This window comes from Aptenodytes forsteri, unplaced genomic scaffold (genome assembly GCF_000699145.1).
Source record: "Aptenodytes forsteri isolate BGI_AS27 unplaced genomic scaffold, ASM69914v1 Scaffold269, whole genome shotgun sequence".
Lineage (NCBI taxonomy): Eukaryota > Metazoa > Chordata > Aves > Sphenisciformes > Spheniscidae > Aptenodytes > Aptenodytes forsteri.
The window spans coordinates 8207-22793 of record NW_008794418.1 but is presented as its reverse complement, the minus strand read 5'-3'; the positions used below and the strand labels follow the sequence as shown (position 1 = coordinate 22793).

The following is a 14587-nucleotide window of genomic DNA, read 5'->3' as shown; positions in this document are numbered from 1 at the left end:
GGGGGGAGGGGGGGCGTCCCACAAGGGCTCCTCGTACCGGTCGGCGGGCCGCGCGATGACAGACCTTTTCTTTCGGTATCGAACAACAGTGTTTATAATCGCTTGCACTACGTTTCAGGGGATGTTTTTAAGGCGTTCGCACGCGCCCCTACTGCTGCTGGTGAAGTAGCGGTAAGTGCGGCGGGCGCCGATGTCGCACAGCCCCGAGCCGGGCGTTGCTTGAGGTGTAGTCAGTTGTTGACAGAGGTAAAGCTGTTGAAAATCAGACTTTTTCCCATCTTTCCACCTCTCCCCCCCACCCCGCGAGAACATGGCTGATTCGGGTTAAGGTAGTTTTGTTTGCTGGAGTTAGATGGTGAAATCAGGTGCTTTAGAGAACATTTCCCATCATTCCGGGAAATCCCTTCCCATTTTTCTACTGTGTCCAGCCTCTGTTTTTAGGTGAAAGTGACATACTGGACCAAAGAATTTGTCGTTATTTCTCAGTTGCAGCAGTTGCTTCAGTGGGGCACGCAAGGCACACCTCAGCCCAATTCATCCTCAGACCGTTTGAATTTGAGGACACCGTTGTACCGGTGTAGGCAAAGTCTCAAATAAGTGAATAGCAGTGGTCACCGCAAGTGTCTCTTTGTCACCTCAGTTTTGCCATCCTTAAAAATAGTAAAAATTCCTACAGAAATTGCAACTGGGCAGACCTCATTTCTTGAACGCTGGTAATTCTAGTAGCTGCAAACACTTTGCGATCTTCAGCTGCATTGCATGGAGAAATAGGTGTTGTAGGGCTATGCCTCGACACTGCCATTTGTTCAGGCTGGACAACTTTATCTAATTCCATGCAATATAAAGAAAAAAAAAAAACCAGTACCTTTTTTTAATAATTTTTATGGTCGTATCATGAAATCTGTGGTATGTTTAATTGTATTATAAAGTATTTAAACCTGATGACTACCTGGAAGTGACTCTTCCAATCTCATTTTCCACTAGATTGTGAAAAGAAGTAAGTTTTCAAAAGCTAAATTAACACTGTCAGCTGAAATGCTAATATGTCAGAATTCAAAATGTCTGATTGCAGTACCTTTACTGTACTTTTATTACTTCTTTTGCAGTTTCACTGTTTTATTAAAAAAATTAAGCAGGCTTATTAATTCTTTCAACTATTTAGCAATGGTCAGCTATTGGAAAGACTTCTAACTCTTTTTGAAGTACCAGTGGTTATAGAAGGCACCCTCCAAACTAACTTTTTCTTTCCCCATTCAAAGACCATTGTGCATATTGTTGGCGATACAGTAAGCTTTTGCCTGGTGAAGATGTGTCATTTCTAGCTGTGGAACAACATTGGAAAGTGACGTTTTGTCAGCTGGGTGATTTATAGCAAGAATTACTAGTAATACTCTTGTGCATTTTGCTTGGAGCAGCATTGTCACATTCCCGCATTTCACTTTTTTGAGCAGCAAACTATGTTTCTAATGTTAGCTCATAGAAGCCATTCTGGTAGTGGTTACATTGGTGCGATGTCTTATAGCTGAAGTATGTAGTAAGTAGACTTCTCCATAAGGTGTAGTAGACTTCCAGGTGATCTTTGCTCTGTTTATCACACCATGCACAAACATTTTCCTATTAATTCTATAAAATGCATCGTGACATTTACCATTATCATTCTTCTCACAGTCAGTACTGAGGTGTTTTGGTGAATTATAAGTACATAAATGATACTTATATTCAGCTCATATGTTTGCTCTGAAAGTCAGCATTTAGTGTATGGCAAGCATACAGGACAAAATAATTTTTGGCTAGCAGAAGGTTGAGCACATAATACAGCATTAAGTATTCATTTTTCAGTGGAAGAGATCAATCTGGGAAATTAATTGAATGTGTATTTTTGCATTTTGTGGAAGTTGAAGTAATTTCTGTGTAATCTATAAAGACGTTGGCTTTAAAAGTGCCACATAAACTGTTTTAAATGAAAGCGTGCTGGAAATTTTCTCAGACACAAAATGGCTGGGGAAGACTTTGACAAAGACAGCTAAGATCCAGTTGCTGAGAAGTCCTTTTAGGGGAGCAGGTAACTTTTGTAACAGCAGCGTGCTGGAAATTTTCTCAGACACAAAATGGCTGGGGAAGACTTTGACAAAGACAGCTAAGATCCAGTTGCTGAGAAGTCCTTTTAGGGGAGCAGGTAACTTGTAATTGTAACAGCAAAAACAGTTGTTTTCAGTTCTTTGCTTTAATCCAGCCAGATTTTTCAGTCTTCCTGCAACAGACCCAGACCTGTTTCTGAGGGAGTCGTTCATCCCAGCCTTTTGTCCCAAGCTAAAAGAGACCCCATGTTTCTTTACAGCTCTAACGTGAGGCACTTTCTTTCTGTCTTTCTACAGTCTCTTTAGTATCCAAGAAAAAAATGAGCAGTGTAATAGGAGGGTCTTCTTGTTTGTTTGTTTGTTTGGGTTTTTTGTAGCTATAAAGTTAATTTTTCTTAATTTACTAGGTCTCTTCAGGTTGAATTCTGTACTGAAAGGAAGTTCACGGAGCAACTGTGCTCCTTTCAGTGGTGACCTGCAAAGATCCGATTATTCGATTCCAACATTACTTTTCTTATGTGACAAACAAATAAAAGTCCCTGAAAGGAAGAGCTAAATGATCACCCACTGCACAATTTATTTCTTTCCTCCTCCATTCTTTTCTACCATTCTGGGTCTGAAAAGTGCTCTGTTTAGAAAACAAGCTTTCTGGGATCAATACTACCGCTCACTGTATTTTTACCCTGCCTGGTAAAACTGGATAGCTTTCTGTAATGTATCTAGTCTCTTGGCAAGCAGTGGCAGATGCTAGTGGCCCTGCAGCTCAGCATTCTATTAGAACCAGTTTAAGTGATGAAGAAAATCATTGCTCTGTTGTCCAGTTTGTATAATTAATTTCCTTTGCACAATATGTAAGAATAGTTATTCTGGGGCAGACCCAAGGTTCATCTAGTCCAGGATCTTGTTTCCGTTAGTAGCCGTTAGTGGACAAGCCCAGTGACAGAGCTTGACTCAGGACTATCAACTAAACCGTAGGTGCAGATGCTTTTTAGACCACATTTTGAACATTTGCACTGGCTTGTGAAGAGATGATTCTGCCTCAAGAATTTGTTAGAATTAGACTTCTGATTATTCTGCTGTTTGCCAGAGCTCTCCCTGAAGAAATAGTATCACAAAAGAAGTAATAATACTATCACAGAAAAGGAATAACGTTGTAACTGTTATTAAAGTAATTTATGCTTAGCAGTATTCATTATGTACAAAAGCATGTATTGTGATACCACCAAGAATTACAGTACTTCAAACATCTCATCTGAGAAATGCGAAAGGTGTCGGGAGTGCTCTGTGCTGCAACTTGATATCCCTCACAGTCCGTTTTTCTGCCTCTTGCAGCTCCCTCGCCACTTCTGGTCAGCCTGATTCCATGGGCCGATGAGGAGGTGCTTGCTAGAGGGTTTTGTCACTGAGATGGCGGCTGAAGTGGCAGTAATGCTAGGACATCTGTCCCCTCTGGTGCTTCTCCCTTTCCCCCCATGTTTTTAGGCAGCAGGCCTGCTCTAGTCAGGCAGGTGCGGCCACAAGGAAGCACTGCTGCAAAGCAAAGAAGGAAGAAAGGAGGCGGGAACAAGCCCCTTTTTAGCTCTCCTGAGGGGAGCTTGGGATAGGCAGGTAGTGCCGCTGAGCTGTAGGCGGAGGAGGAGGGCGCTGGCAAAAAGAGATGAGAGGCAATGCAAAGCAAGTCACAAGAGTAGTGTTTCACCTAGTAACTGATGAAGCCTTGGCATATTACCTTTCTGTGCTGAAAGAGCGAGCTTGCCTAACAGCACCCTCTGGTGAGTCCTGCAATGGAATAAATAGAGGATCAGAAGGAGCAGCCTGTATCGCAAGGTCCTGTCCCGCACAATTAAGGCGATGATATCATGTAATCTATTCAGTAGATTTATAAAAATATATATATATGTGTATATATATTCAGCAACTTTCTGAGAAGGTGATTCTTCAGGGTATTCAAGAGCTGCTTTCTGCCTCAGCTAACATTTGTCAAAAATCATGAAAGAGCTTGGTGGGTTATTAAGTTGCACATTAAAGGGGTGTAAGTTTAACCCAGGCTGAAAGCACCTTACCTGCAGAATGCAATTGCAAATGGTAAAAGGGTATTTACATGCAAATAGAATTACACGTGCCCAGTGTGAGAAATGCAGAAATAAAAGGCACTGTTTACAGAGAAAATCCAGTGAACTGGATGTGTATTTGGCCTTATACACTGGAAACTGCCTGAGATAATACTCTTACAGATGCTGCATTTTGTTGTGTTATTATTCATTTCTTTGTGGTGTCTGTGTGCGTGCATATTTCTTAAAAACATCCCAACTTTCCCAAAAGAGTAGAAGATGAATCTTAAATACTGAAAATGTGTATCTACTTAGTGCTTTACTTTGATAACGCGCTTTTTCTTGCAGTTTATATCATACTGAAGAGTAGGGAAATACTTTAGCTACAGTCATTTTACATGTTATTTGTAGTGCTTATGGTGGGCAGACTAGTTCAGACACAAATTATGGACTAATACTCATGTTAGCTGGTTTTTTGTTGGCACAGTATTGTCTGCAACAGTACTTGGGTGGGAATCAGCAAGGAGAGGTCCAAGAGGCAGTCAAGGCAGATGTGAATTTAAAAAACTGGCTTTTGTTTTGACATCTACAGGTTTTTATTCCTCACTCCCCCACCCCTTACTAATAAGGTATAAAGAACAGTGTTCGCATTTCTGCAGAGTGATCTTGATTAGAGTGGAGCAGCAGTTCTGTGTAGCTGGAGTAGAAACATACAAATTCTTTAAAAAGCATCATTGGACCTCTAAAAGCTATGTAATGGGTTAGACTGTGAGGAGCTGCAGAATGCAGTCTTAGTGCACAAAATGGCTAACATTTTGCAGACAAGAAAAAGATTTGAGGTAGCTATGGCTGGCTGGCTTTCAGGCATAGAATCTGTTTCAGGAAAACTTGAACTAGCAAATGCAACTGCTCTTCCACTTTTGCTTAGATTCTTTCATCACCTCTGTTTGGTGAAGTGTCAGTGCAGGCTGCTGGATTGCTGTTAATCTTCACAGCACAGAGAAACTTGTAGATGCTTCTGGTGACATAATATGCAAAAATTCAGTATTTGAACGAGGCAAATTTTATCTATGAAGAATGGCCATGCTGAATTAAACCAAAGTTTATCTGTCTGCTCTTGTGCCTGACAGTAGCAAGTAGTGGATTGCTAGGGAAACAGTTAAATAATACAGGAAACGTGATTTCTCCTAGTATACCTCCCAGATGCAGGCAGATACCTCGGGCCATCTACAGTTTAGGGAATTGCTAAGCCACCAAGTTGTAGCCTCATCTTTGCATTTAACAGTCCTTGAGAGGCTCTTCTTCCATTAATTACTTTCAGTCGATGTAATAATTTGTTGAACTCTTGTATACTCTTGCTGCCACAGCATTTTGAGGCAGAGTTTCACATTTTTTATGATGCAGTGTACAAAAAGGTTTTGTTATGAGTGATCATTCAGTTGAATTCTCCCAGTTTTCCTGTTTTGAGCAGTCGTGAGTGTTTTTGCAGTTGCTCTTTCCAGGCCAGTTGTGATTTCCCTGTCCAGGGAGCCTCTCTTGCAGGCTGAGGAGTGATAGTCACTTCAGTATTCCTTTTACAGAAGTCATTGACTGTCCTTGTGCTTGATCTTCACACCTGACTGTATTCTGCTATATCGTCTTGAAGAATTGTTGTGGGCAAATTAGCATGCAAAATACAATTCTCTAAAAAATGTCATTGGTCCCATATAGAGTCAGGACTCCTTGGGATCCCAGTCAGGAGACCTTGAAGCTATGCCAAGGGCCCAATAATTCCATAGTTAACATTTCACAGTTTAGTGCAGTGCCAAGGTACCAGTTTATAGACCAAACTATACCTGTCACTCTTCAGCTCCCTTTAAAGTACAGCTTTCATATTGATTGTGCAGCAAAATACAAAAGCCAGCTCATGGTGTATTTGGTCCACAGACACCCCGCCCGCTCCCATCCCACTGCCAAAAATTGGCGGCGTATTTGTTTGCTGTCCAGACACCATTGCCAGAGCAGAAAGGGGAGACTGGGCTACTTTTTCCATGCTTGTCCGCCTGGATATATTAGTAGTGATTTGAATGAATATATTGACATCTGGGTCTTGTAAAAATGTATGCTCTTTTTGTGGCTTTGAGTTTGCTTATGAACCTGGCCCTGAAAAATAAGGTTATTTATGAGCACTCTGTTACATTTGTTATTTTGTTGCTATCCTCTCAGATAGGAATATGGAAATATACCTACCTTTTTTTTGGCCCATTTTGCTATTTAAAAAAAAAAGACATCTTGAGGTGAAAACAATAAAGGTTATTGTATAGAGAAGCTGGTGAAGTATGGGCTGGATGAGCGGACAGTGAGGTGGATTGAAAACTGGCTGAAGACCAGGCCCACAGGGTGGCAGTCAGTGGAACGAAGTCTAGTTGAAGGCCGCTAACTAGCGGTGTACCCCAGGGTACAGGATCCAGTCCTGTTCAACATCTTCATTAACGATCCGGATGATGGGTATGAGTGTACCCTCAGCAAGTTTGCTGATGATAGGAAACTGGGAGGTGTGGCTGATACTGGGAGGTCTTATAAATATTTATAAATACCTGAAGGGAGGGTGCAAAGACGATGGAGCCAGGCTGTTTTCAGTGGTGCCCAGTGACAGGACCAGAGGCAGTGGGCACAAATGGAAACACAGGGGGTTCCCTCTGAACATCAGGAAACACTTTTTCACTGTGTGGGTGACAGAGCACTGGCAGAGGTTGCCCAGGGAGGTTGTGGAGTCTCCCACCTTGGCGATACTCAAAAGCCATCTGGACACGGTCCTGGGCAGCTGGCTGTAGGTAGCCCTGCTTGAGCAGGGAGGGGTTGGACCCGATGACCTACACGAGGTGCCTGCCGGCCTCAACCGTTCTGTGATGCTGTGAGATGAACCAGGGTTCTTTAATCACTATTTTGAAATGACAAAAGAATTGTAGCAGCTTGATGAGAAAGATGTGGGTGGTTTTTTTTCAGTTTGTTTCACAGAAGTTATGTGGGTTTATCCCTTTCACTGTTTATTTGTATTTTGTAAGCTTGGCAGTTAGCTACATGCTTCTGTAATGTGAGTAGTGACCCAGTAGGCTTGAGTGACCGATCATAGGGGTGGCCTAGCATGACTCCATCTGAAATATCCATGTAAATTATTTTGTGACATGATTACGCAGTAGATGGTCAAAAGGTGTAATACTGATTAATTTGAAGACCTGTGTGCATGGCTTAAGCTGCATTCTGTTGGCAACCGTGGTCTGGGGCTCCCCTGTTCTCTTTCCCTTCTGTGCCTTTTTGTTCACTACCTTCTTCCAGCTGCAGTGCCGGTCTGTGCTGTGCTGAGTTGTTTCAACGCTAAAGAGCTAGGTGAAGAAAAACGAGCGGGTAGCTTTCTTCCAGACTAGCAGGTTGAAATGGCTTGGCAGAGCGACTGATAAGCATTGGGACTATGCAAGAGAGTCTTAGGGGCCCATGGGTTTCATCCTAGGATGTGCTATTGTAGTTGTATGTCATGGATATTTGCGCAGAGTTGTTGAGAATGTGGAACCACTGGAGAAAAGGGCCTTGCCTCAATGGGCAGCACAACCACTAAAAACTTGGTGATAACCATAGTTTTAGAGATAAAGAAATGCTGTTGCTAAGCTACAGAAACAGTTTGTATGGTGAAGTAGGGAACGTAAGACAGTAAAAAGGCATTTTTAGCTGAGTGGGTATAAACTAGAGCGGATGTAAAGAGTATACAGAACTTTGTGCCCAAAGAAGGGCAACGAAGCTGGTGAAGGGTCTAGAGCACAAGTCTGATGAGGAGCAGGTGAGGGAACTGGGGTTGTTTAGCCTGCAGAAAAGGAGGCTTGGGAAGACCTTATCACTCTCTACAACTACCTGAAAGGAGGTTGTAGTGAGGTGGGTGTTGGTCTCTTCTCCCAAGTAACAAGTGATAGGACAAGAGGAAACGGCCTCAAGTTGCGCCAGGGGAGGTTTAGATTGGATATAAGGAAAAATTTCTTTACTGAAAGAGTGGTGAAACATTGGAACAGGCTGCCCAGGGAAGTGGTTGAGTCACCATCCCTGGAGGTATTTAAAAGATGTGTAGATGTGGTGCTTAGGGACGTGGTTTAGTGGTGGACTTGGCAGTGCTAGGTTAAAGGTTGGACTCGATGATCTTAAAGGTCTTTTCCAACCTAAACCAATCTATGATTCTATATCTTACAAGCGAGAGACGGTACTTTGGGAGAAAAACATCTGCAAGCAAGTTAGTACCTTACTCATTTGCCTTACTCTCCTTACAAGATACTGTATGATACCAAAGGTAGATGCTTTTATTGATTCCTTTTTCCTACTCAGCTCGTATTTCTGCTGTTTTTCTTGGCTTACAAACAAAAGTTTAGTAGCAAAATTGTGTTCATTTAAAATAGAACGCATTTCTTTATATCATGAAGAGACATTTAGGTGGTGCAAGGAGCCGAAAATGCCCATTTCTACTCTCTCTTTCATTTGACCATTTATTTCAGCTTTTGGTACTAATTAAAGTCTTCATGTTTCACTAGACTAGCACTAAGAACTTAATGCATTTATTGTGTCAAATGAGTATGTATCTATATTCGCTAGTCTGCATGCTTTACTTTCAAGAGTCCAGAGTGTGTTGATACATGTACCTTTCACTGTAACAAGAAAAAAATGCCTAAATGCAGCTACATAGCAAATGCTTATATGTAAAACTCTCAAGATAATCTTCATACATGAGGATTCTTATTTTCCTAATACCGTACCTGCTAACCTGACTGCTTACAAGTGGAATCTGCAAAAGTGAGAGCACGAAGTGGTAGGTGCCAAAAACCTCTAGTAAAAAGTTGTGAGGAGCGCACGTGCTTGAACTTCGACTTCAAAGTAAAACAGAAGTCCACTTGGGGTCGACATGCCTAAAATTTTCCAGGAGTTACATGCAGACTAATTCTAACTCACAAATGGATAATTCCTTAAATGCAAACTCAGGGTATTCAGTCATTGGGTATACGCGCTCTAGCCCAAAGACACACGTCAGCTGCTTTTTCATTTTAACATCTGTGGCCAGATGCGGCTTCAGGTTGTGAGTTTTCACCCATCTCATGCAATAGAGGGTTGTGCACAAGCATCAATCAGTGTAGTGGCCTACCGTCACCGCAGGGTATAGCGCTCACATTAGATAAGATGATGATTTTTATTTCAGTAGCCACAGTTACTGATGTTCCCATCTACTCCTTTTAAGGGATAGAAGCCCTTGTAATGTTAGACTGAAATGGAAGTACAGTGGAGCGATTCAGAAAGGTTTTTTTTTCCCTCAGCAGTATTTACCAGAATTCAAGTTGAGTGCTTTGTGTATTTTGTAGATTTTTTTTTTTTTTTCCTCCAACAGTTGAGCTGCATCAACCCAAGGTTTCCTTCAGCATCAAACATTTGCTCCAAACTTATTTCTGCTGTGATCTTGCTGTCACGGATTACTTTCTTTCAGTTTCCGACACCTGTCACCTGCAGATGATCATCTCCCGGTGCCACTGATTAAGGAAGCAAAAAGTGCCAAATACATACATGCATATTTGAAGAAAGGTTTTACTAATGCAAGAGTTTGTATTGTGTAAGTTTTATCATTATTGTGCCACAGGAGCAGTGGTTCACCAGCACTTTCCTTCTCTTTTTCAGCTTTTTTAATTGCTTTTCCTCGGTGAGAATGGCAAGGATTCGGATTCCTAGCACAATCGTTATACTTTTTGTTATGGTTCAGACTGGATTCTTACTCTTCATGTATGCCCGGTACAGTAGCTTCATGCCTCAGTCTGAGGAGAAACCATCTCAAGTCCACATCCTCATTCTCTCCTCCTGGCGGTCAGGATCTTCTTTTGTTGGTCAACTTTTCAGCCAGCACCCCAGTGTCTTCTACCTGATGGAGCCCGCATGGCACGTGTGGGTTACGATGTACCAGAACAGTGCTAAGGTCTTGCACATGGCAGTGCGGGACTTAGTCAGGTCGGTCTTCCTGTGTGACATGTCTGTGTTTGATGCTTACATGCCTTGGAAAAGAAACTTATCCGATCTTTTCCAGTGGGCAGTGAGTCGGGCTCTGTGTTCAGCTCCTGCTTGTGACTCCTTTCAACGTACTGACATAACCAGTGAAATGGCATGCAAGACTCTTTGTGGACGGTACCCATTCAGCAAGGTGGAGGAAGCCTGTAAAACTTACAGCCACGTTGTCATCAAGGAGGTTCGATTCTTTGACTTGAAGGTCCTCTACCCCCTTCTCACTGATCCGTCCCTGAACCTCAAAATCATTCACTTGGTACGTGACCCCAGGGCAGTCGTCAAGTCACGGGAACAATCGGTCAAAGCACTAGCCCGTGACAATGGAATTGTTTTGAGTACCAACGGCACTAAAGTGGAAGACGGCAAATACAAAGTAATGCAAGAGATTTGTAGAAGTCATGTTCAGATTTATGAAACAGCTACTCTAAAACCACCTAATTTCCTTAAAGATCGCTATTTAATGATCCGTTTTGAGGATCTGGTAAAAGATCCATTATCAGAAATCTCAGAAATGTATAAATTTGCAGATCTTAGTTTGACCCCCACACTCAAAAGCTGGATCTATAATATCACACATGGACAGGGACCAGGAAAAAAAAGAGAAGCCTTCAAAATCACATCTCGAGATGCAGTTAGTGTTTCACAGGCCTGGAGAAATGTTCTTTCCTTCCAGAAAATTAAGAAAATACAGGAAGTTTGCAAAGGTGCTATAAACATGCTTGGCTATCAGCTGGTGGATTCAGAAAAAGAACAGAGAGATCTGTCATTGGATTTAGTGTTGCCAAGACGACAAAATCAATTCAGTTGGTCATCATTTAATCCAAAGCACTGAGACATTATTTTTGAGAGATCTGGGCGGGGAGGGGGGAGTAGATGGTTGAGTATTTGTCTACTGTGCAGCATATAGGTAATTTGAAAATCATTGGCTGATGAGTTTAACTATCTTCCTGTCTGCTGTTTTTCTGTAATGGAAGGAGGTTTTTTCCTGATTTTTTTTACACCGCAATAACAAAAAAAAGCATAAGAAATACTGTGAGATACTTGCCAGATTGCAAATTTACAGCTGAGCTGTGCTGTTCTCAGCATTGTTTTAAAAATATAATTTAAGTACTTTCTATTAAAAGGTGAATTGTCAAAGATGTCTTTGTTCATTGATAATAGTTCACTTCTGTTTTCATGCTTTAAATATTTAAGAATCTCAGTTCTTAATTTGTGTAAATGGAACAAAGTAGAAACTAAATTCCTTCACTTTCTTCCAGAATCACTTGACTTCCTTCTTTTGCTTTAAAGTTGTTGTGCAGTTGTGGGTTTCTTTAGACTTCTCTTGATGTTCTTAATTTTAACATAAAAGTTCTCCAAGAGCTGGGACAACTACAGCAGTTCTGTTGTAAAAGACTTAAGCAGAAACTTCATTTATTGATAGATTTCTTAGTGCTTTCCCTGGAATGGCAAAGTTTGCAATCAGATACTTGAATGCGATGTTGGCATGGAGTGCAAAAAACAAAAGAGATGAAGAAACTTTGAGTGGCGTCACTGTGGAAATAGCTTGTTAATGCAGTCCCAGTCATGCGTTCTAACGCTGCAACACAGAGTAGGCACACACTTGCTCCTGCAGCACAATTCATACCATTATCCACTCTCTTCAGAACTACAAGTTGTTGTTAATGAAGGTCACTGGGAAATTTAAGGTGCCTTGGAAATCTGCATATTGATTTTACTGCTGTATGGAAGTGATCAATTCAAACAACTTTGACAGCAGAGATGGATACTTGTGTATGGTTTTTTTGTTTGTTTTATTTATTTTTTTAATACAGCACATCTCAGGATGGACAGTACATGTTTGATTGATACCAGCTAATCCTGTTAGGGCTAATTGAAGAATGTCATGCTATGGCTCATTTAGGATGAGCACAAAAGCTCCTTAGCGCCACTACTGTGATCTGCTTTAGGAGATGGATGTTCCTAGCGCTCTAGATGCTGGGAAGTGGGCCCGTCGACGCTGTGTCTCCTTGGGGGGGTTCTCTAGGACCACACCCGCTGCTTCTGGGGATTTTCCTAAGTGTTCCAAGAGCTATTGTGGCACCTGTGGAGCCATATTTTTTTGTCTTGGTGGCTTTTCCAGGGACTCTGAGGTTGTGCTGGCATCTCTGGTGCATTCCTCAGTACTTTTGGGGCCATTTGCTTACTCAGGTTATCTGGGGCTTCTTCCCTGTGTCAGGGAATCTGGAATTTTGGGTGGGAAGGGTATCTGGGCTGTTGTCTGTAGCACAGGAGGTCTTTGGGGCACAGACAGAGGAAGTCTAGTGAGGGGCCACTAAGGTGACGAAGGGATTGGAGCATCTCTCACATGAGAAAAGCCTGAGAGAGCTGGGACTGTTCAGCCTGGAGAGAAGAAGGCTCAGGGCCGGGGAGGGGGGAGGCAGATATCTTATCAATGTATATAAATACCTGAAGGGAGGGTGTGAAGAAGACAGAGCCAGGTGCTTTTCAGTGGTGCCCAGTGATGGGACCACAGGTAATGGGCACAAACTGAAGCACAGGATATTCCCTCTGAACATCAGGAAGCCCTTTTCACCGTGCGGGTGACGGAGCACTGGCACAGGTTGGCCAGAGAGGTGGTAGAATCTCCCACCTTGGCAATACTCAAAAGCCATCTGAACATGGTCCTGGGCAGCTGGCTGTAGGTGGCCCTGCTTGAGCAGGGAGGGGTTGGACCAGATGACCTCCGGAGGTCCCACCTCAACTGTTCTGCAATTCTGGAGTCATTACTGTCATATCCAGGGTCCTTAGCTACCACAGGCGTGAGAAACTTGCCCCAGGCCTCAAGGCCATCCAGAGTGCCTGCTGCTTTACTCCAGCCGCAGTACTCGTGAAGAAGAGGAGCAGGTAATTTTGCACTTATCAGGGCTTTTAGGGCTCAGTGGTAATGCTGGGGCAGGGTTGAGTGGTTGGAGGGTTTGGAGGGACAGTTCAAGAGGGCATCTGAAATGCCCTTGCAGGGTGGAATGAGGCAGGAAAGAGGGGGTTAGAGTTGGCGGGGGGTGGACTGCCCTGGTTGGGGTGCTGTGTGCACATGGGTGCCAGTAGCTCAGCTGCTGTCTGTGGCTGTCAGCATTGCAGGAGCCATGGGGGTGATAGACTTTACTATGCCTCCCCCAGAAAGCTCTGGCAGACAAAGGTATGCCACAACAGAGACTGCAGCCGTCAGCACCACTGGACGCTGATAATGACTAGCACAGGCCTCACGCTGTACTGTCGTTTTCCCTGCTACTTGCAGTGGATCTGTAATAGCCTTACAGATCCCAAATATCCCTAAAGTCTGCCCCAGACCCCCCCCAGATGCTGCCCCAAAGCTGCCAGCAGCCCCCAAACTCTCCCAAACCCTTCCTCAAAGCTCCTACTGACCCCCAAACACTCCTCAAAGACTCCCTAAATCCCTCTTTCCATTCCTTTGTCTATCTCCCCATCCCTCTTTTCTGCTCCTCTTTTCCCCATCCCCTTTCTGGATTCCTGTTCCTCTGTCAAGCTGAAGGTCTGGCATTCCTTTGTCAGGCCTTTGAGGTGCCAAGGGCTGGTGGGTGCTCAGTGGAGTTGATCAGCAGTGGATGGAAGGTGCTGTTGATCTGCCTCGTTCGGACTAAGTCTAACATCTCTCCACAGACTTTTGTTGCTGGGGCACAGGGCTGTGGATGTGCACTGGGGGAGCCGCAATGGGCCAAGATGGTATGGGGAGGGTACGGTTGGCAGTGAAGAGGCTTGTGGGGAAAGTGTCAGGAAGACAGAGATCAGAGTCTCCGAGTACTTGGGTGTTAGGGCAGGTGCCCGTAGTAGAGTAGTCTGGAGTTGCTGTTGTTGTCTGTCCTCCGCATCAGTGCACTGGCTGTCCTCTGCATAGGCTGTTACTGCTTCTTGCTTGCCTGTGCCCAGACAGGGCTGTCACGTGGTGCAGCTTGACTCATGAATGTGATACTGGCATAGAGCCCGATTTCCTGTTGGAGTTGTCTTTATGTAAACAGGTATCTTCTTGCATTAGCCTCATTCTGTTCCTCTTCCACCTCTGCAGCAGCAGCTTGCACTTGACTCAGCCTTCGGGCATGCTGTGGAGTCGCAGGGCTTTCTAGCAGGGTCTGTTTGACTTGAGCTACTTGTGTATGCATGTCGTGGTTTGTCCGTTTGGCCAGTTTGGGTCAGCTGTCCTGGCTGTGTCCCCTCCCAGCTTCTTGTGCACCTCCAGCCTTCTCAGCCCGTAGAGCATGGGAAGCTGAAAAGTCCTTGGCTAGTGTAAGCACTACTTAGCAACAACTAAAACATCGGTGTGTTATTAACGTTACTCTCATACTAAATTCAAAACACAGCACTGTACCAGCTACTAGGAAGAAAATTAACTCTATCCCAGCCAAAACC

The 14587-nt window shown here is 43.5% G+C and overlaps 1 protein-coding gene across 1 annotated transcript in view; it reads left to right on the top strand.

The window, feature by feature from the left end:
* The window catches only part of LOC103907276 (carbohydrate sulfotransferase 5), a 14873-nt gene extending 3539 nt beyond the window's left edge, over positions 1 to 11334 (top strand). Inside the window, exon 2 of the mRNA XM_009289420.2 lies at positions 9806 to 11334. Coding sequence (XP_009287695.2) covers positions 9806 to 11015 — 1210 coding nt within the window. The 3' untranslated portion in view covers positions 11016 to 11334. The remainder of the gene's footprint in view (positions 1 to 9805) is intronic.
* Positions 11335 to 14587: the final 3253 nt, after the last annotated feature.